This window comes from Oryza sativa, chromosome 8, assembly GCF_034140825.1.
Source record: "Oryza sativa Japonica Group chromosome 8, ASM3414082v1".
In the NCBI taxonomy this organism is placed as follows: Eukaryota; Viridiplantae; Streptophyta; class Magnoliopsida; order Poales; family Poaceae; genus Oryza; species Oryza sativa.
The window spans coordinates 14,675,734-14,696,624 of NC_089042.1; the positions used below are offsets into that span (position 1 = coordinate 14,675,734).

Here is a 20,891-nt window from a genome sequence, read left to right on the forward strand (position 1 = left end):
CATGTCAACATCATGTTAGCCAAAACCACCATCCTAACCTCCTTAGGATCTTATTTGCACTGGTTTTAGGAGTTGAGGAACATGCCATATCTGTTATTGTGGTTTAGTGATGAATTTCAGATTCGGGGACAACTTATGTTGTGTTCGGGAGGTGGTAGTTTATTAATATATAATTAATTAAGTATTAGCTAAAAATAATTTGAAATAGATTAATATAATTTTTAAGAAACTTTCGTATAAATAATTTTTGCAAAAAAATGCACCGTTTAGAAGTTTGAAAAGCGTGCATGTAAAAAAATGAGAGAGGTGAGAAGAAAAGAACTCAGCCTTAAGGGACCTAAACTGAACTTATTCCGTGCGCTTACACGTGGCCCATGAGGCAGCCCAAATGTGTGGCGGCCTGGGAACGGTGGCCGATGCGGGTGAAGCCGGAGCCGTCCGATCTGATCGACGGTCCCGATTGATCCGTACCTGTACAGAAGTTCTGCAGCCCAAACCCTAACCCTAAATCATTTCCCCTCCCCCCTCTCTCTCTCAAAATGACAGCGTCAGCGGTGCCTCTCCCTCTCCGCCGCAACGGCGCCGCTCCCCTTCTCCCTCCCCCACCGGTGGCGCTGCTCCCCCTCCCAGCACCGGTGGCGCCGCTCCATCTCCCCCCTCCCTCCCGTTTCGTTCACACGGCGCTGCATCGGCGAGTGCTCGACGGGGGTAAGTCAGCGACGACGACCACCCTCACTTCCCCTCTCCCCATCGGCCTCGATGGTGGGGCTACGGGGCGGGCCATCCTTCTCTCTTTTTCTCATCTGCCTCCGAGCAGGAGGAGAGCGCCGGAGGATGGGGCGCCGGGGTAGAGGGAGAGGGTGCCGACGCGGTTGGGGAGGCGGTGAGTGTGGCCGTGCCTGGCGGGCGTGACCACGATAGGAGCGCAGTGGACGGCGATGGCGACGAGCTAAGATCAACCGGATCGGGTGACATTAAGCTTGCCCATTTATGTGATTTTTTCCTCTCCTTTTTTTCTTTTTTTCTAGGGTTCTCGATGCGTATATCTGTTCGAATTGATTCTTTTTTCACGTAGATTTACCCGTTTAAATTTCTATGGAGCTCCCCAATTGAATTTCGTACCGATCTTTGATTTGATTTTGTGTGTTTTCTATCGCACATGATTGGCATATAAAGTGATGACGGAGGAAACATTAGCGCCATGACGGATGAAAACGCGGACACAGAGATGTGACGATCGGAAAGTTACGAATTTTTTAATTAGTTAAGATTAGTGTTTTTTTATCTTTAGGAAATTTGTATCGTGTCCAATAAAAATTAGTATAAACATGTGGATATAAATATATATACCCGGGATTTTGTAATCTATCTCTCGATCGTTATACAATTTTCGGCGCATTGCCAATTTGCCATCTCCTATTCCAGCGAGTCATTCGTTTCGATTTATCAATCTAGGAAACAGGAAAGTACATCCGTCCCCCATGGCCGCCGCCACCAGTGACCACCTCTCCGGCCTCCCCGACGACGTCCTCCGGCACATCATCTCCTTGCTCTCCGCCAAGGAAGGCGGCGCCACCGCCGTGCTCTCGCGGCGGTGGCGCCCGCTGTGGCGCCAGGCTGGCACCGTCAACCTGGACACGGAGCCCTACTTGGACCCGGCGGCGTACAGAGGCAACAACTTCCCGGAGCACAGGCGGAGCGCGTTCGTCGACCACGCCCTGGCCGCCCTCGCCGCGTGCGAGAGCCCGAGGATCCTGAGCCTTCGCCTCGCGTCGGAGGAGATCGAGGGAGGCGCGGCCGAGGAGAAGTGTGCCGGTGTGGTCGACGCCGTCCAAGACGCCCCGGCGGCGGCGCGCGTCGAGGAGCTCCGCGTCCGCTGCGACGTCTCGTGGTTCTGCAGGTACGGCAGCTGCGAGAGCGGGAGCTCCGGCGGAACGTGGCGGCTGCAGCTCGGATCCCTGCCCTGCGCCGCCGCCACGCTCCGCGTGCTGCACGCCAACGACGTCGGCGTCGAACGCCTTGGCGACGGTGGCGGCGTCGGCGTCGTTCTCCCGCTCCTGGAGGAGATGCGGCTGGTAGAAGCCACCGTGTCACCGGACACGCTCCAGCGCGTGATCGACGCCGCGCCGAGGCTCGCCAACCTGTGGCTCGACGGAATCATCCTCACGAGCAACGACGGCAGCCGGAGACTCTACCTCGCCGACGGCTTCCGCCTCCAGCTCCGAGGCCCGGCGCTCACCGAGCTAGCCCTCATCGAGTACTACAGTAGAGACGCGGCATCGAGCTCGACGCGCCCCGCCTGCGCTCCTTCGTATGTCAAAGCTCCTTCCCGGGGCACTACTCACTGACATCGCCGGCGCCGGACTTCGCATCCGCCGACCTTCACTTCCACGACCACCGGAGCTATGGCGACAAAGATCCCAACAACTTGACCGTACCCTTATGGAGCTGCCTCCGGCACCTGCACGGCGTGAGGGTCTTGAAGCTGCAGCTAGACTTCTATGCAGAGTACATCACCATGGAAGCCGACGCTTGCGACGGCGGCGGCGTCGTCCCCGCCACGTTCCCTAACCTTGAGTATCTCGAGCTTGACGCCCATTGCAAGGATGATCACGACATGGCCACAGAATTGACAGTAGCAAGCGTTCTCCGATGGTGCCCTGCCATCCGTGACCTACGGCTCAGGTTGTCAGTAGCCGATGCTGAAGGCCGCGTCAATGTCTACAACAGCAAACGGCACATGATCCATCAGGCGAGATTGATGAGGAACAGCTTTGAACAGGATGTGCAAACCAAAATTGATGTTGATGTGACCAACATTACAACATCGTGATCGCCGTAGGAAACTAGAACACCAGACAGATTACGTCTGTGCTAGTAGGTTCAGTTCCATAATCATCTAATAATCGGAGTTGATAATTACTTTATTAGTGTATTTTTTTTGTTTTTGTATTTTTGGTGCAGCCATTGAGATTACATTAGACCATGGTTAGGATCAGCCAGCAGTTCATTTGTTACATCATTTTTACAGAATGTAGTTCGATTGCTCCAAAGCTTTTCATAATCCCTCCATTACGGGGTGGACACACAGTTTTGGACAGACAATTGGACAGGGAAAGGTTGCTTCGCCTGGAGGTGGCCGGTGTTGTTTTCCCATGTGAGCCGTGCCAAGCTGACAGTAGCTGATGCCCTGATTGCTAACAGATGGATTAACCGATTACAAGGTGCCTTGTCCAATGAAGCTCTGGGTGAATTCTTCCAACTTTGGGATGAAGTTCGCGACGTGTCACTGCAGCAGATGGCTGACACGATCAAATGGAAGTTGACTGCTGATGGTAATTTCTTAGTGGCCTCGGCGTATGATCTATTTTTCATAGCGACAGAGGATTGTTCCTACGGGGACACGCTGTGGCACTCCAGAGTGCCGTCGTGTGTTCGCTTCTTCATGTGGATTGCACTCAAGGGCCGCTGTCTCACGGCGGACAACTTGGCGAAGAGAAACTGGCCGCATGACGCCATTTGCTCCCTATGCCAACGCGAGAACGAAGACTGCCATCATTTGCTTGTGTCCTGTGATTATACGGCGGCGGTTTGGCGCAAGCTGAGACGTTGGTGCAACATTAACATTGCAATCCCTGCGGAAGATGGCAGGCCGCTTGCAGATTGGTGGATCACGACAAGATGGCGTTTTCAGAACACGTATAGGACGGATTTCGATAGTCTGTTCATGCTAATTTGTTGGCTTATCTGGAGAGAGCGAAATACAAGGATCTTTCAACACATCGCCAAGTCAGTTGACCGGCTAGCGGATGACATCAACGAGGAAATCGCAATTTGGAGGGCAGCATGGATTTTTTTCCCAGGCTAGCGAGTAGTCCCGATTAGAGGCGGGACTTGCACCATTTTTTCCTTTTCTTTCCGGGCTTAAGTTTGCTTGAGACCGGCACGACATCCTTCATGTCGTTGTAATTAAAACTTTATTTCCCCCAATCTTAATGAAATTGGCCAGCCTACCTTTGGCCGTCCCGGCAAAAAAAATAATCCCTCCATTCTAGACGAGGCCTTACTCAACTTATTTAAGTAGCATCACATACTACTATCCTCTTTGTTTTATTTTATAAGACATTTTAATATTTTTCTAAGTCAAACTTACTTAACTCTTTTTTAAGGTTTTCTGTGTTGAGACACCAATTTCAAAAACTTTTGGGTCTATTTTGATCTCAGATAAACCTCATCTCTTTCTCGTAAGATTAGTCTAACTAGTATCAGTATACGTGATGCCTGCACTTATTTTTTTTGTTCTGAAATTAGGCATAATGAGTGCCTGATATATTAAAAAACAGCATTCTTATATTTACAAGGATTTTTTATATATACATATTCACTACTTAGCATGTTAATTCCGTTTACCTACCTGTTACATGCATTGTTCAGTAGCAAGAAAGTTAAGAAAGAGGTCCATCCTTCTTCCCAGTACATTCATGAGCACAATGCACTTAATAAAGGTGATGTTACTGATGTTAAATATATTGTTTTACTGACCTTCATCTTACACCTGTTTGCTATACATCTAACACCGCTATGCACGCCTAGTATAAACTAACAAAATCATGACATTACTTCATACTGTTCCCCAAACCCCATCAGAAAACAGGCTTCAGACGTCTCCTGCATATATGTAAGGACATTATGTTTACAGAAGGCTTGAAACTTTTCAATGCGCTTTGAATCTGATTATGTGGGCTCTCTGAATCTGATTTTCATATTTTCTTTGAATGCCCTTTCAGCAAACTAACTTGGTTGATCTCTGAAATTAATCTGCATACATTTATCTAGGAGGACTCTTGAGCCGTGTTACTTTGCTAAATGAAATAGAAGACACAATCTTATGGTAAAGGAATAATGTGGCCACATATTCAGCTAAAAGTGCTTATCTCTTTCAATTTATTGGTTCTCAGCAAGACAAGGTTTTCCTGTTGAACTGGGAGGCGTCGATGCTTCCAAAACAAAAATTCTTAGGTTGGCTCATTCTACACCACAAGGTTCTAACAGCCAAAAACATGCTGATTTGACACTGGGAGTGTGACTGGATTTACCCCTTATGCCCCTTATGTAGAGGAGCATTTGAAGATACTGACCACTTGTTTCAACAATGTGATTTTTTTAAAAGAAACGTGGAATCTTGTCCCTGCTGCTCAAGGTATTCAGAATAACCAGACTTATTGCTCCCTAAAAGAATGGATGTCATGTATCATGCAGAATGAAAGCAAGACAGAAGCAAGGAGAAAGGTGGGTGTTCTTGTAAAGACATGGTGGCATATTTGGCTCCAAAGGAACGCAAAGATCTTCAGAGGAGAAGAACCGGATGTGCAACAGACAACACACCAGATCATCCAAGATATTCAAGAAAGCAGTTTTGTATTCCAACCGCCATGATTGTATTTCTTCCCCTATCAAACCATGATATATGGATTTGGGATGTTTCTAAATTGTTTCGTCGCATCAATTGTGTAATCGTGTAAGCCGTCTATTTCTCTTCTTCTAATATATTCCGCAATGAGCAATTTTACGGTCCTTGAGGAGGTACCATTTTTTTATTATAAATTTGGTACATCTTGGTACCTAGATACTATGAAGTACCATGAGGTACCAAATTTTACACTAAAATTTTGATACCTCATGGTACCTCCTCAAGGACCGTAGAATTGCTCTTCAGCAATACTCTTGCCGCTTTCCTTCAAAAAAAAAAGAAATTAATCTGCATACTGATCATTTTACAGATAACGTCTCCATGTCTCATATCATTGCTTATATAACTAACAATGGATCTAATCAACCACCTTGAATAGAATTCTGAATATTATGTGGCAGATTTGGAAAGCAAGGAATGATCTGAAGTTTCAGGGCTTAGTTAAAGAGCCCACTCAGGTGTGTTTTGCAGCAGAAGCCATGGTAAGAACTTACACCATCTACTCAGCTTACAACATATTGCAGGATGAGCTTCAGGAGTAGGAGAGCTGCAACAAAAAGATGGATAAAATTCCAAATGGTAATAGGTGCTATGTTGATGCAGCTTGGGAAAACAATTTAACTGGAGTTGGAATCTTTTTTCCATTTTCCTTCTTCTCATAATGCCCTTTTCATCAAAGCAACAAGCAATCTGGCCCAATCACCTTTGCAAGCTGAGCTGATAGCTCTTCAACTTGCTATGGAAATTGCTTTCTTCTTGAATTTTGCAGGTACAACCTTTCTGACGGATAATGCAACAATTGCAGCACAGCAAAGAGAAGGAACTTTGATGACGACCCTGGACATTGGAACCTTAGACCGATTTGGAGTCAAATGAGATCAAGAACCTCAGATTACTTGCAGAACATATCCTGGATTCCCAGGGAAATCAACAAGGTTGCAGATAAGAGCGAGTACAATAGCGGAATATAAGTTAGCTATAAGCACATGTGGATGGGATAAAAGAAGAGAGAGAGAAGGAAAGCAGACTACAGATTTGTAGCCAACTACAGCATGGACTTCAAAATGTTTTGTGTGTATGAAAGATGGGACCATATAGTAATGATGCAGTACATATTTATATGTGACTATTGTATGAATGGGCTATTAAATTGGCTATAGATGATTTAGAGTTAATAGTTGGCTATGCTATTAAACTTGCTCTAAAATAGCAAAGGAAGCAAATTCCCAACATCTAGCTGATCCTGTCTTCAATTGTCAAAACATTTCACACATAGCTTATCCCTCGAGGCAATGTTTTGCCTCTAGTTTGCAATCTAATTACAACATTCCTCCAAGATGTACTATCAAACATGTCCTATGTTTCTAAGGTGAAATGAATCTGAGTTTTCAAAAAAAGAAAAAGAAAAAAAACTCAGAGCGCCCAACGATGGCAGGTTTCGCCTATAAACGAATTTGCTCTGCAGTCTCCACTCTGCAACCTTGTCGCTCATATCCACATGGTTCTGGAAGAACTGTGCTTCGTCATAGACGTGCATCTTCCCGGGAGCCATGGCATTCTCCGCCTGGAACTTGGTGAGCTGGTCCTGGAAACAGTTGAGTTTCTTGGCCGTGAATTTCAGTGTCACCTTCCTCTCGAGGGTTTTCTCCGAGCAATAACGATCGAGCGGCTGTAAAGTGATTGCTCTACTGTAGTTTTGTTTGTGTGTGCTTTGCAGACGTGATTTGTGGGGTTGGGAACTATTATCAGAATTGGCTTGGTTGCCTGATGGATGACCATTTCGGTCATTCCGGTCCCCTCCGAAACGATATTAATTCGGCCGAAATTTTTAAAATTTTCAATTTTTTCATGAATTTGGGTAATATTTGTTCAAATTCAACTAAAATTTGTTCAAAATTTCGGACCGAAATTTCTGAAATTTCTGAAATTTCGGGATTTCGGTGACCCCCGATCAAAACCACTAAACCGATATAGTGAACCCTGCCATTACATGGTGTGAAACAGACCTATGTGGACCGGGTTATCGAACGATGTCATTGACTATGCTTCTCGAGTGGAAGCAGTGCTTGTGGACGCAAGTAGCCAAAGAGTTGGAATTAAGAGATGTGAAAAGATGAGATGGGCTGACATCTTATGATTATGGTAGGTGAAAAGAAACTAATAGAGAAAAACGGAGTCGAAAATTGCTTAAGAGCAGAAGGCTATGAGCCGGTGTCATAGTTAGGCAACCTGCAAAGTAATGGGCTTCTTGAGTAATTTTAATCAGCATATATAATTACTGATGTAGCACTCTATATCGGCTATAATATTTTTCTAAGGGTGATATGCATTAATATTGACTATGAATGCCTCTAAATATTGTATGTATGTTTAGTGGTAATGTAAGAATTTTAATCAGAGAGGCAACTTATTTCTGGATCGTTTGAGGCCTAGAGGCGGGTGAATAAACGAAATTATAACTTTAAACAAAAGTGTGAAACGGAAACTAGTCAGGTATCTCAGCCACTATTGGAGTTTCCTATTACTAAACGGAATTTCCTATACATCTGCTGCGAGTTACAAAACAAGTGGATTACTCACTCACGTTTACCTCGTGGAAACAACCCAAGAACAAGAAATAAGAATATATAGTATATGTGTGTGTGGCACATTTGGAGGAAATTGAGGAAGACAGGAAGTGCATCATGACAGTAAGGCCAGCAGAGGATGAGATAACTTGGCATTGGACACCAGACGCTGAATACTCAACCACAAAAGCTAGCTGACCGGATACAGTTCATCGGATAATTATGCTGTCCGTTTTATTATGTTGGTAAAGCAGGACACTGCAAGGACATGGGAACACCAACACGAACACACGATCACCTTAAAAACATAGAGTAGTTGTTTCATGTATAGTAGTACTAAACTTGCTAAGCTTCAAATCCCCCGATGTGTAGAAATTAAATGGAACGCGAATTCCTCCCCCATCATCGATGGATCGATTAGTGCCCTCTTCCAGGGATTGGCGGGCAGGAATGCTGGACAGCCGCTACAATCACAAAGAAGGAATTTAATTAACCAGCAAGAAAAGCGAATTAATTAAAGACGTAATTTGCAGCCAAACCATCTTGTGTCTATTAGAAATAGAAGCGGTGTTTAGCTTACGGTTGTTCGAGCAGCTGCTTGGTCCACCTCCTCCAAGGATGCCGCCGACAAAAGCCAGTAAAACGATGAGGACGAGAAGCAGCTGAACGGAGGTCGACAAGTTCTTTGCCATCGTTACTGACGCGCAGTATTGCTCTTTCTGAGATTGGAGAGGCGAGCTACGGCGCCCAGGAATTCAGGAATTGGTGGTGGGTGCTCGATGCTCCAAATGCAGTACCAGTTCCAGCACTTATAAAGCGTAGCCTCCATATGCATATTCAACCAATAACCGATCCATATATCTTTAATTTGTCGGAAAGTTGGTTAGGTGGAAATGTGAAAGAAGGAACTAGCTAGTGGACGGAGGTAATGCTATATTATCTTATACTATCTTCAAAGTTCATTCCCACCAAATATAATTAATGTTAATTCTTACATATCCCATGAATTTATACTCTTCGTCCGGAAAACCACACCATGCATCTTAATATTTACAACCTTGGAATAATTGATCACAGGTATAATATAATAAGGCAAATTTTGCTACAGGACATCGTGACTTTACGGTTTTAGCCGTAGGACACCGCACAAACTTACTTTTAGAGGAAAATAGTCCATAATCGTGGTTATTTGATAGTGGACACCGCATGGCTTAAAGTAATGTATCCGTGCCGACGAGGCACTAGGGGGCCTGATATTTTACGCAAAGTGACCGAAATACCCATGTGAAGGTGACGTGGTTCTCGTGCGGGTCCACGGTGCTTAGCCTCACGGTGCACCACCGCATCGCTGACGGGCAGGCCACAACGAGCTTCCTAGTGGCGTGGGGGCTCGCTACGCGTCGGCTACCCATCGGCATGGCGGTGCCGCCACTACCCATCCGCGACCGTGCCACCCGGTTCATGCCGCAGGATCCGCCACTCGTCGAGTTCCCAAGACGGAGTACAAGGCGTCGCCGCTGGCCTCGTCGGGGCTCCCGCCATTAGGCGCGGGCAGGGATACACCACCTTCGGCGCGGTGACCATATCGCGGGGACTCGGCGCCAGCGAGACTGCCGCCACCACCACAACCACCACCAGGGTCCGCACCACCGTCAACGGCTGCACCGCATGCGCCCGCTGGTCCTGCGTGACTACTTCGGCAACCTCGTGCTCTGGCTATTCCCGCGCTGCGATGTTGGCGAGCTCGTCACCCGCTCGACGCACGACACCGCAGAGCCCATCCACCGCGCCGTCGCCGGGATTGACGACGCCTACTTCCGCTCGTTCGTCGACTTCACCTCCTCCAGAGCCGTCGAGGCGGACGGCCTCATCCCCATCGCCGACACCGCTGAGGTGGTGGTTTGCCTGGGACGGCGATGGGCATTTTGGTCACTTCGTGCAAAATAACGGCCCCCTAGCGCCTTGTCAACACGGATACATTATTTCCCCCAAAAGTGAGTTTGCAAGGTGGCCTACGGCTAAAACCACAAAGTCGCGATGTGCTGCAGCAAAATTTGCCATATAATAAATAACACATGAAATAAAATTGTTTAGCAAGATAATAAAAGTTTCAACCCAAATCAATTATTTTGACTTACAATCACTATAAAATAAAATTTTCCAGATGGCTTGCATGCGGGTGAGCCGCGCGTTTACCTGAAAGTGTCTGCAAAAATCATTATTTTGCGTGCGGGTGGCACACCCGCATACGAAAAGCCGATTTCGCGTGCGGGTGCTTACGTTGTTCACACGAAAAAAAAATAAAATTCTGAAAAAAAATAAAAAAACTCAAAAATTTAAAAATCAAACCCTAGGTAGATCCCATCCGCATCCTGATGATGGTGGCGACGCGGGTCAGGTGGTCGCAGGGACGGTGGCGGTAGATCCGACTGTCGTGGGGCCGGCGGCGGCAGATCCACCGACTGCTGCCCACCTGAGGTCACCGAGCCGCCTGCGGCCTCCCCAGCTCGAGCTTGCCGCCACCACCGGCCATCGCTGGGCTGAGTGCGCTGCTGCTTGCCACCGGCCTCCCGAGGACACTTGAGCCCGTCGTCGTCGCCACTAGTCGTTGCAGGGCTGTCGTTGCGAGGCCAAGCCCACCGCCAGTTGCGCGCTCCCACTGCCTCCGGCTAATGAGAGAGAGGAGAGGTGAGACAGATGGAGAGAGATGAGGATAAATAGGATAATGATTTAAAAAAATTGAAATGCCGAGAGAAAAAAAAAGGAGGAGGTAAGTAGGTAGATATTTAAGAGGCACACCTAGAAAAATAGGCTTATTTTTTCATGCGGATATGTTAAAGGTCCGTCTGCAAACATTGATTTTTCGTACGGGTATCTGATCCAGCCGTTTGTGAAAATGCTGTTTTTTTTTTCCAGGTGCGACCAATTACGGTTCACATGCAAGGTTGTCGTGGTGAAATCTCCGGCAGCTACGCGGGCATTCCAATGTACGAAGTAGTTGTTAAGTGATGTTAGTACCTTCTAGAGTAAAAATACTGATTCCAAAAAAATACCTGAACGACTTCATTTGTGCCGCAAACTATCAGCAGCATCCACTACTCGTCGATAATTTATTAGTACTTGGTATTTGGTAACAGAGTGATATTTCTCTCAATCTTCCAAATCTTGGGTGGCATGCATGTCAAAAAAAAGCAGTCAACTACGTAATCCGATCATCGAATCAGTCTGCTTCACCATGACGACCCCACTAAAATGGAGTTTGGTGTTGTTTGGCCGCCTGTGGTTGGTGAGTGGCTTCAGCTGTGCCTTCGTGGAGAAAAAGTATGGTACGTCGAACTTAAAACACAAGTCATGCATCCGAATGAGAACGCACGCGTCTGACCTTGACTTTCTACAAACGTTTGTTGGCATATCTGGGCAAATTCGAGTTGGAGTATTAGCCAACTGACCAAAGAGGGTACGGTACCTACCTACATACCTTAACTGCCAGATTACTCCTGCATCAAACCGTATCCTCTGAACATTGTACAGTAATATCACGGCATGACATTCCTTCAATCCAAACCATCCATTCTAAATCAACCGCCACAGATTAATTGGTATCTAACTAATCAAGCTAATTAACAGATTATGTAGTAGGTATGTACTTAATAGGCTTTTTTTTGTTAGCACTAAAGCAGTCTCTTCATCTTCATTAAACATTAACCCATGGGTTTGTAGATTCAGAATTGCCTCGTTCTGACGGAGGATGGCAGCACAAAATTGATGCACAGGATTCACTTCCTCCAAGATAATTATCCAATCGCTGCATCTAACAAGTTAGTGAAACCTAATTATCATCCTGTACTAGTTATTTGACGATTCTTCCACCAGTCAACGATATTTGCCTCTTGAAAATGCAATATCTGATCTAGGGATAATTTATAACTACACAATCCACTAATTAGTTTGATTAATTGGATGCCAAATAATCTACGGCCGTTGATTTAGAATGGATGGTGTGGATTGAAGGAATGTCACACCGTGACATTACTGTATAATGTCAGAGGATACGGTTCCCCTGTGCATTGCTACGCCAGCATACAATTTTACAATGAGCGTTAAAATAAAAAAATAAAGAAAGTGGAAATACCGATAATGGTGATAACACTCTCTGCCTATTATGCATCTTGTTAAGTAGTGCATGAATTAATAGATGAGATAGATGAGCTTTAGCCCGTTTGAAAATTATTTCTTTGAAAAATTAGAAAAAAAAACTCACCTCATGAGATGGCTTGCATGAGGATGTTGAGTACCACCTTACCTATTTTTTCAAAAAAGACATGTGTGGTGGAGAGAACTAGAGAAACACACACTTGCATGGCCCGTTAAAATTGGTTTCTTATCACGCATCATGTTATCTCTATATAAACTGAGCCGTTGTCTCCTCTCTCCTCTACACCGCATCGTTGGTCTACTCCAGCATGCACCGATGATCGCGAGAGCAAGTCTCTGGAACTCTAAGCCTTTGACATCCTGCACTGGGAGAAAATGACAATAAGAATTTTGGGAAGTCGCGCTCAGGCCATGACTGCTTGCTCTTTGTCCACCATGTAAAATCAAAGTGTGTTTGATTCTTATTCTGTGATGAACAATCAACATTTGAGATTATTGGTTTTGATATTTGGAGACTATTGGCGAAGTGGTTTTGGAGATGATTGGATTTGCAGGTGATGAACAGGTGCTGCTGGAGATTTGGTCCGGTCAGACCAGGCAAGGGTTGCCGGTCAGACCGGCGTGCTTCGAGCGGTCAGACCAGCTAGCTCATGGTCTGACTGGCCAACTCTGTGTCGGTTTCGGTTTCGGGTTGTTACTTTGGATACCCGTGGATAATTTGTGTTTATGACTTCTAGATGGATATTATGCGTATGTAATACTGTTGTTTGCTAACAATGAGTCGAGTTAGAGATAGCTTGTGCTCGGAATATGGTTTCTTGGTTGATTCATGTGTAGGTTATCTTGATGCCTCGGCAGAGTGTTGCCGGTGATGGATCAGGAATCAACTTGGGGATAAGGTGACGTCCGGGCAGTCAGATATCATGCGGGATAATTAGGCTAAAGATCAATGCACATAGTTGGTGAATATTCCATATGGCATACGATGGAGTTATTGTGTGCGTACGGGATGCGGAGTCGAATTTGAAGGGAGTCCAAATTTGGTACAATTGGAGTTTGTAAAGTTAGTTTCATCTACGGGAAGGTTTCCTAGGGATTAGGACTTCTTGTACAAGTTTGGTTCGTGGCTTTAGGCTGCCTACCTCATGTATAAATGGAGAGGGTGGGTGTGGCCTCCCGTTATCGCTTTATAGAGCATTGAGTTGAGAGAATAATTAGAGTTTCGAGTTTAGTTGAGATTTTTGTGAGGAGTGTTGTTGTTGCACTTTGTAAACACAGAGAGAAGCAATAAAGTTGCCATCTACTTTGAGAGTTCTTCGATTTATGTTTGCTCGGGTTCGGCGGCCCAACCGGCGAGACATCACCGGTCAGATCGACCACAATGGACCGCTCAAACAGACAGAGTAATGGCGGTCAGACCGGCGGCGGCTACATGCGACGATGGTTAATTTCAGCGGTTAGACTGGAGCAACTACAACGGTTAGACCGACGGCTTCCAGGTAGTTAGACTAGTGCATATACTCCGGTCAGACTGTGTGTCATCGAATTGAGGGTAACTTTTAATTCCACTAAAAGTTTTGGTTTTTTGAGTACTACAACCATTCACCCCCCAACCTGATTGGCTTAGTTATTGCTGTTCGATCCTACAAGTGGTATCTGAGCCATATTTTCTTCTTTGGATTTTAACCGATTTGAGTTTTTGCCATGGCTAACAAGTTTACAACTAAGCCACATGTTTTCGATGGATTGGATTTTTCTTATTGGTGTGACAAGATGCAATCTTACAATATGGTTGAAGATTATGATGTTTGGCAAAAGGTTGCTCAGCCTTATGCGATTCCTGATCAAATTAATACAACTGCTTTGAAAACTGAATTTAATAACAATTGCAAAACTCGCAATATTTTATTAAGTGGGATTTCTCGTTCGGATTTTGATCGTGTTTCACATCATCAAACCGCCAGTGAGATTTGTAATGCTTTGAAAAACTTTCATCATGGAACTAAAAACATTAAAGAACTTCATCGAGATCTTTTCAAAAAGGAGTACATAAAATTTGAGATGAAACCTGGAAAGGCTTTGGATGATTATCTTGGTAGATTTAATAAGATTTTGAGTGATCTTAGATCTGTTGATTCTGCTTATGACGCTAATGTAACGCCCCGATTTTCGGTCGGGATTAAAAATCAATTAATAATGCATTTCCATAAACTATATTAAAAATCAAATCAATTTAATCAAGTGAAATAGTGAGGGAATTAAAAATTTTCCTTTAAAAATCATGGCCGGAAATATTTTGTAATATTCTCTGTGCCCTAATGTACTCTCCGGATTTTTACGTGAATTTTCGGAGCTCAAGAATTAATTGTAATAATACAAAGTTCATTTAATCAATTAAGATAGAAGAAAAACAAAATTAAATCTCCCCTTCCTCCTTGGGCCATTTTCGGCCAAAGTACCTTTCCCCTCCTGCGGCCCGCGCGCCCTCTCCTTTTCTCGGCCAGCCTTCCTCTCCTCTTTCGGGCCGTCGGCCCGTTTTCCCGCTCGCTCTTGAAGTCTGTCCCGCCTCCCTCCTACTCCCTTCTCTCCCCGAGCCACCGACAGGTGGGGCCCACCTGTCGGGCTCGTCTCCTACCCCAAGCCCCGCCGGCAACCGCCATTGCCGCCCCCATCTCCCCATGTCGCCGCCAATTCCGTCCACTTCCTCCACCCCGCACCCGCCAGCCCGGCCGTGGGACCCCACGTCCTCCTCATTCCCCCACCCCTCCCCTCCAAAACCGCCGCCATCACCCCACAATGCCGTCCATGCCGCTGGCAGTTCCCGGGCTCGATCCCGCCTCCCCTCCCCTATAAAAACATTCCCCGGCCTCCCCTCTCTCGTTTCCCCCAATTCCCGAGCTTCCCCGCGCCCGAAATCATGCTGGCAACGCGAGCCTGACCTCCACCGCTCGTCGCCGTGCTCCGGCCGCCCCTTACGGCCGCTCTCTGCCACCTCCCACCGCGCCTCCGCCTCCACCGCATTCTCTGCACCGCGTAGCACTTCGGCCGCCACTCCATTTTCCCCATCCACCCCAAAAATTCGCTCCCACCGTGTTGACCTCTTCCGCCACTCACCGGCACCATTCAGTCACCCATCATCGCCGCTCCTGCCGTCCCCGTGCCGTGCCGCTTGCACCACCAGCATCGCCACACCTCGATGCAAACAAGCCTTTGCTCGGTTTCCCCAAATCGCCACCGCAACTAGCACCCCACCGTGACAGTATAGTTTCTGTCGTTTCGGAAGACCGCGGTCGCAAGGAAAAGCGTTCAGAAGTTTCTTTCGAAGAAGCAAGGCAAGTCACACATTCCTCTTGAGCATTCTGAGCCTAATTTATAAATGTTTTATTGTTTGCAAATAAAATTGCATGTTTTGCTAATTACATGGGAATAGAGTTTACCTATCTGCTCGCTTGTGCCATATTACTTGATATGTGTCATTTGTCAACCTTGGGTGATAAATCGACTAGCTTGTGTTACTTATGTGGACCTAGCTTGAACTATATGCTTAGCGATGCTTAATTACCACTAGCTCACATGATGGGATAATTACAGTTTTAGACTTCTTAGTATCTTGATGAGTTGTGTTCTCGGGATATCCGGCTAAGTTTCATTGGTCATAATTATCCAACTAAAATGTGATTGAATGGTGGGCTGTGGGTGCATAGTTTTGCTAGTCGCACCCATGGCAATTAAGGACCGGTTCGGAGGATGCACTGGAAGACTTACCGCGCTTACCACAAGCGGGAATGGTTAACTGCTTGATATGTAGTATAGCTTTCCTCTGGCCGACGTTCCCAGGCTAGGGTGGGTGTGATGGAGTATGGATGGGCCCTGCAACGGCCTTTGCTGCTTCCGGATTCATCATGGCACGAGCGGGGCCACGCTGCCTGCTGGGGGCGGGGCAAATAAAAACTTAAGTGCAAACTTTAACCGTCAACTCCTACATAAAAGAATAAAAAATATAATATCAAACTTAGTGGTAGGGGTTTATTACTAACCATTTCTACTATTGTTGGTAAATGTTAGTATGCAGGTGATTTTTGGGAGAAAACACACCCGTCATGCGACAAAATACATCTCCAACCAATCGCACGCGAGCACAATGCGAGGATAGGAGGGCCCACATGACAGTCAAAACCAACTTAAAGGGGGGCCAAACCAACCTCAGTTGCCATAGGGGGCCCACCAGTCAGAGACTAAAGAAAGTCGGTGGCCAAAGGTGGTGGAGGTGGTTCGGCCAACCCAACCTCGGCGCCTTGAACTACCAACTTTCGAGATATTTAACTATTTGCCACTCTTATAAGTGGCAATTAAGAATTTGTCACTGGACCTACATGTCATAGACACATAAGAGCCCACATGTCATAAATTGTGAGTGGAAATCCTTAATTGCCACATTTTAAAAGTGACAAAAAGTTAAATGCCCCCCAACTTTCACGTGGTGTTTCCCTATTGGTTCCCAATAACGGTTGCAAAGGTTTACTGATTTAACTACCGACTCTACTAGAAAAACGATTTATACTGACGTTGGCTTTTTATTTTTCCAGGCGGACCAAAAAAAATACCCTCTTATAACTGTTTGCAAAAATGGCTAAAGAGCCTCTAGATTTAACCCCGCCTGTGAAAATCAATTTTTCGCAAAAATATATTTATGGGGTCTGCCTGGAAAAATATGATTTTCGCAGGTGGAACCTTATGTGGTCCACCTACAGAAATCATATATGCTTGCAGAAAAAATATCCAAGTCCAATCCTTATCTTTTCCACCATCCTTATCCTCCCCACCACTCATTTCCCTCCCCCTCCTCTCTCTCTCTCTCTCTCACACACACACACACACACACACACATCACGCATCGGCTGTGGAGCGTCGGCTGCTCCGGGGAGGTCCGCCGCTGGCTGCGATGATGACGACGGTGGCGCCAATGCCTTGGTCCCGCCGCCAGCTGCAACGATGACACCACCGTCACCTGGATCCGCTGCCGGCTTGTCCGAGGCACGCAGATCCGTTGTCGGCCGGTCTCAGGGAGGGGAGGGTAGGCGGCAGCAACAAGGAGGTGAGGTGGCGGCTCAGCTCCTTCCTCTCCTGCCGTCGGCGGCCGCTCAGCAACGAGGAGGTGAGGTAGAGGCTCAGCTCCTCCCTCTCCCGGCCTGGCGGCAGCTTGGCGATGAGGAAGGGAGGCGGCGGCGGTGCTCCAATCCTCCCTGCCTTCCTCCCAGATTCATCCACCGGTGACGGAGCAAGAGCCGACGGTGGCGGCCACCACAGACAGCGTCAGGCCCTCCCCACGGAAGAGGGGAGTACTTGTCACACCCTAAAAATCCAAAATATATAAATTGTTGTTTAATTGGAATTATTAGAAATGATTTTAAAAAGTCTAGAAGAGAATATCTAATTTTAATTAATAAATTCCAATATAAAATGGGGCCAGATAAAATTTCATGAAATACTTTGCTTAATTCTATAATTCCTAGATTTTTCTGGGATTTATTTGAGCTAAGGAAGTATTTTTAATAAATGGAATTGCATTTCATGAATAATTTAAATTGAAAAAGGTTTTTAAAAGTCTCTTTTGGCTTTGGGCCAAAAGTCGGCCCAAAACCCTCTCTCTCTCTCCCCGGCCCAAGTCGGCCCAGTCCGCAGCCGCCGCGCGCGCGCGTCCGGTCGCTGACAGGTGGGTCCCGCCTGTCGGGGTCGTCGTCAACCTCCAGCCGCCGCCGCCCGAAACCCTAGCGCCGCGCCGCCGCCGTCGCTTTCCAAATTCGGCCGCGTCTTTCCGTTTCCGGTGAAATCAATTGAGGGGAAACAATCTTCGGGATCTCCTCTACCTTTTCTCTTTTGGAATCATCGTCTAACTCGCTTTGGAAGTTCGTGGATTCGAGGTCGAATCGGATTCCTCTCTCTCTCCCGAACCCGAAGTTTCCTTCGCGTCGCCGGTCGCCGTGGGCCTTCGCCGCCGCCTCTTAGCCCCTTTAAAAGGATCCCCGGTGTCTCCTCTACCCGTCGCCACTCTTGTTTTCGCCTCTCGCCGTCGGTAGCGCCCTAGCCCCGTGAGACCTCGAGCCGCCGTCGTCGCCGTCGCTCCAGCCGTGCGCCGCCGCCGTTCCAGTCGTCGCCGTCGCTCGGGAAGATCGCCATCGTGGTCGCCGTCGCGTCGCCGTCCTCGTCCGCCCCTTCACCATCGCTATCGACCGCCGGAGCACCGCCGTCACCGTCGACCCGAAGGTTGCCGCCGCTTCTACCTCGTCGCCGTCGCCGTCCGTTGCTCCTCCGCCGTTTTTTTGGTCACCGGTGAGTTCGCCGTGCCGTCCGCTACCCGTGGGTGCCCTCCGTTTGCGTCCTCGCGCCGTCGTTCGCCGGCGAGCAAGTGCTCCCGAGCCGCCGAGCCGCCGCTGGTGCTGACGTCGTCGCTGACGTCATCGGGGCCGTCCGTTTTGGATGGATCGATCTCGGCCGTCCGTTTTGGATCTCGGCCGTCCGTTTTGGATGGATCGATCTCGGCCGTCCGTTTCCGTGAACCGCCGCCATGCGCCCGGTCCACCGCAAACCCTAGCCGCTGACGCAATAATTCCTTTTTCCTTTTCAAAAATAATTCATTATTGCGTCATAATTCAATTAAAATCCATATAAGTGTTTTAATCCGATTTAATCTTTAAAAATTCATAACTAATTCATCTTAGCTCGGATTTAGTTGGTTCAAGTCTCTAAATTTTTCTAAAATTGAGATCTACATGTTAAAAATATCCACATGTACTGTTCATGCTTGTTTATGTGCTGTTTTGGTGTTTTTGCTCTTTTCTGCTTAGATTCCGACGTTTCCGGAGAGTCCGTTTTCGCAGGAGAAGAATTTGAAGAGTTCCAAGGCCAGCAAGGCAAGTCACACAGATCCCAAACAACCCTTTGAGCATGTTGATCCCGTTTAAAGCTATTGTTTCTATTCAACTATTGCATTTATTTTCGAATGTCATTGGGTGGAATTAACCTATTGTTTTGGTGTTGTGGGGCACCAGACTGAGAAGTGGCGGAGATAAGCCTACGGGGGTCGCTGGGGAGTCCATGCCTTATTATAAGGGGGTGATTATGATCCAGGAATGGTGCGCTGCGGTGGATTGTGTTATGCAAGGGGTATTGTCACAGCTCCTTTCCGAGGTACTGTGGTGGTATTGAGGCACATGGTGACATGATGTGGGGCTGTGTCTTGTGGGTACAGTGGTACACCTCTGATCAGAGTAAAACTATTCGAATAGCCGTGCCCGCGGTTATGGGCGGGTCTAACAATGTCTTTCGTGATTAGTCTCACGCCTCTTATCATAATAAAAGATGCTATAACTGGTAATAATTTGATTAGCTCCTGGTTTGGAATGGCATATTCCTGGTTTGGAGATAGAACTGTGCAGCCGGGATGGTTGTTCAGAATGGTTGGGCCTATACAACAGGGTATGTTGTATAGCGTTGGATTAATATTGTTTAATTATTACTTAACTGTTTTTTTAAATTCTGAAATGTTTATTAAATGCGGTTTATGCAAATGAAACCCTATTATGCCATCCTTTGTTATCCTGTGCACTTGCATATTTGCTGCGTGGCTTGCTGAGTATGTCATATACTCACCTTGCAATCATTCATCAGAGGAAGAGTTCTACAGTGATGCTGATGGTGTGGAGGATTAGGTGTAGCCCTGGTCAAGCTGCCTGTGGAGTGGAGCCGTCTGCGCCGTTTATCTTATTTTTCCGCTGCTTAGATCTTTATTGATTGAGAGGAACTATCTACCTCTGTAATGACATTTTATTCGCTTATTAATTAGAGTAATAATTGTACTCTATTATCAATTTGTTATTGTGTGCCTCGGTTGATTCCTAGACGAGGGTTCACACACATGTAAGCGTTTGAAATTTTGGATAGAAATTCCGGGCGTGACAAGTTGGTATCAGAGCCCCCTTGACCCTAGGTTATGCCAAATGGTTACCCATAGAAGCCCTCTAAAAATATTGGAAAAGTAGAACTGTTCTCCTCTCCTTCTCTTTTAATTAAACCAAACTAATGGCACATGCACTTCATAATCTCTTTTAGTGGTTCTCATTCAAAATTTATTTCAGTGTTATTAGTACTGTACATCTATTACTGTACTAATGGCTCATTTTACCAGCAAAAGTTTTACAATATTGTTTTATTTAATCTTGCTGCAAAAAAATAAATTTAGCATGTTGATTTTATAACTTTCTTTTATTTCTTTTGGAACCTGTTGTTCAAAAGTACAAAATTTGTGACCTTGTTTCCAACTGTTTCAACTTATCTTGCAAGTTTGGTTTACTTTATTTACTTACCTTTTACTTTGATTTTCTAACTTTATTTAAATTAAAAACTTGTGCTATTAATTGGATAGATGTCTTAACTCCCTCCTTTCACTTGTCTTTAGATGCCGCGCTACAAGCCTGAGTACTTGTTTGGTGTTGAGGGATTTGTCCAAGAGTTGTGTACGATGTCCTTTGCCATAGGATTTGGGACTGCCCCTTTTTATGCCCAGATTCCTCATGATCGTCATGAAGAGAAGTGCCGAGTCAAAGTCACCTTGAACAGTAATAGTGAAGATATTCCCTCAGTAATGTTCGAGGCTGGAGGAAGAAACTACATCCATACATGTCAGGAGGTGGCAAGGATCG

At 46.4% G+C, this 20,891-nt stretch overlaps 1 protein-coding gene and 1 long non-coding RNA gene across 3 annotated transcripts; both read left to right on the top strand.

Annotated features, from left to right (window-relative positions):
- Window positions 1-499: 499 nt before the first annotated feature.
- LOC4345291 (uncharacterized) lies at window positions 500-6,806 on the top strand. The gene is made up of 8 exons (XM_066303634.1): window positions 500-708; window positions 1,456-2,257; window positions 2,323-2,829; window positions 3,205-3,699; window positions 4,435-4,505; window positions 4,959-5,042; window positions 5,171-5,289; window positions 5,872-6,806. The coding sequence occupies exons 1-8, from the start codon at window positions 540-542 to the stop codon at window positions 6,010-6,012; spliced, it is 2,388 nt and encodes a 795-aa protein (XP_066159731.1). The 5' UTR covers window positions 500-539; the 3' UTR covers window positions 6,013-6,806.
- A 10,190-nt stretch (window positions 6,807-16,996) lies between these two features.
- On the top strand, window positions 16,997-20,053 carry LOC136351432 (uncharacterized). 2 transcript variants are annotated; one of them, XR_010734527.1, is made up of 3 exons: window positions 16,997-19,103; window positions 19,242-19,380; window positions 19,861-20,053. It is a non-coding gene; the product is annotated as an uncharacterized lncRNA (long non-coding RNA). The 2 variants fall into 2 exon arrangements; XR_010734526.1 differs by lacking the exon at window positions 19,861-20,053 and having other exon boundaries at window positions 17,060-19,103; window positions 19,242-19,509.
- Window positions 20,054-20,891: the final 838 nt, after the last annotated feature.

Excerpts from the sequence above, each read along its gene's own strand:
- LOC4345291 (XM_066303634.1), top strand. The coding sequence starts at position 540 with ATGACAGCGTCAGCGGTGCCTCTCCCTCTCCGCCGCAACGGCGCCGCT. Across the intron at positions 2,830-3,204 it reads GTGACCAACATTACAACATC|ATGGATTAACCGATTACAAG; the intron begins GTGATCGCCGTA and ends GATTGCTAACAG. Across the intron at positions 4,506-4,958 it reads GCACAATGCACTTAATAAAG|CAAGACAAGGTTTTCCTGTT; the intron begins GTGATGTTACTG and ends ATTGGTTCTCAG.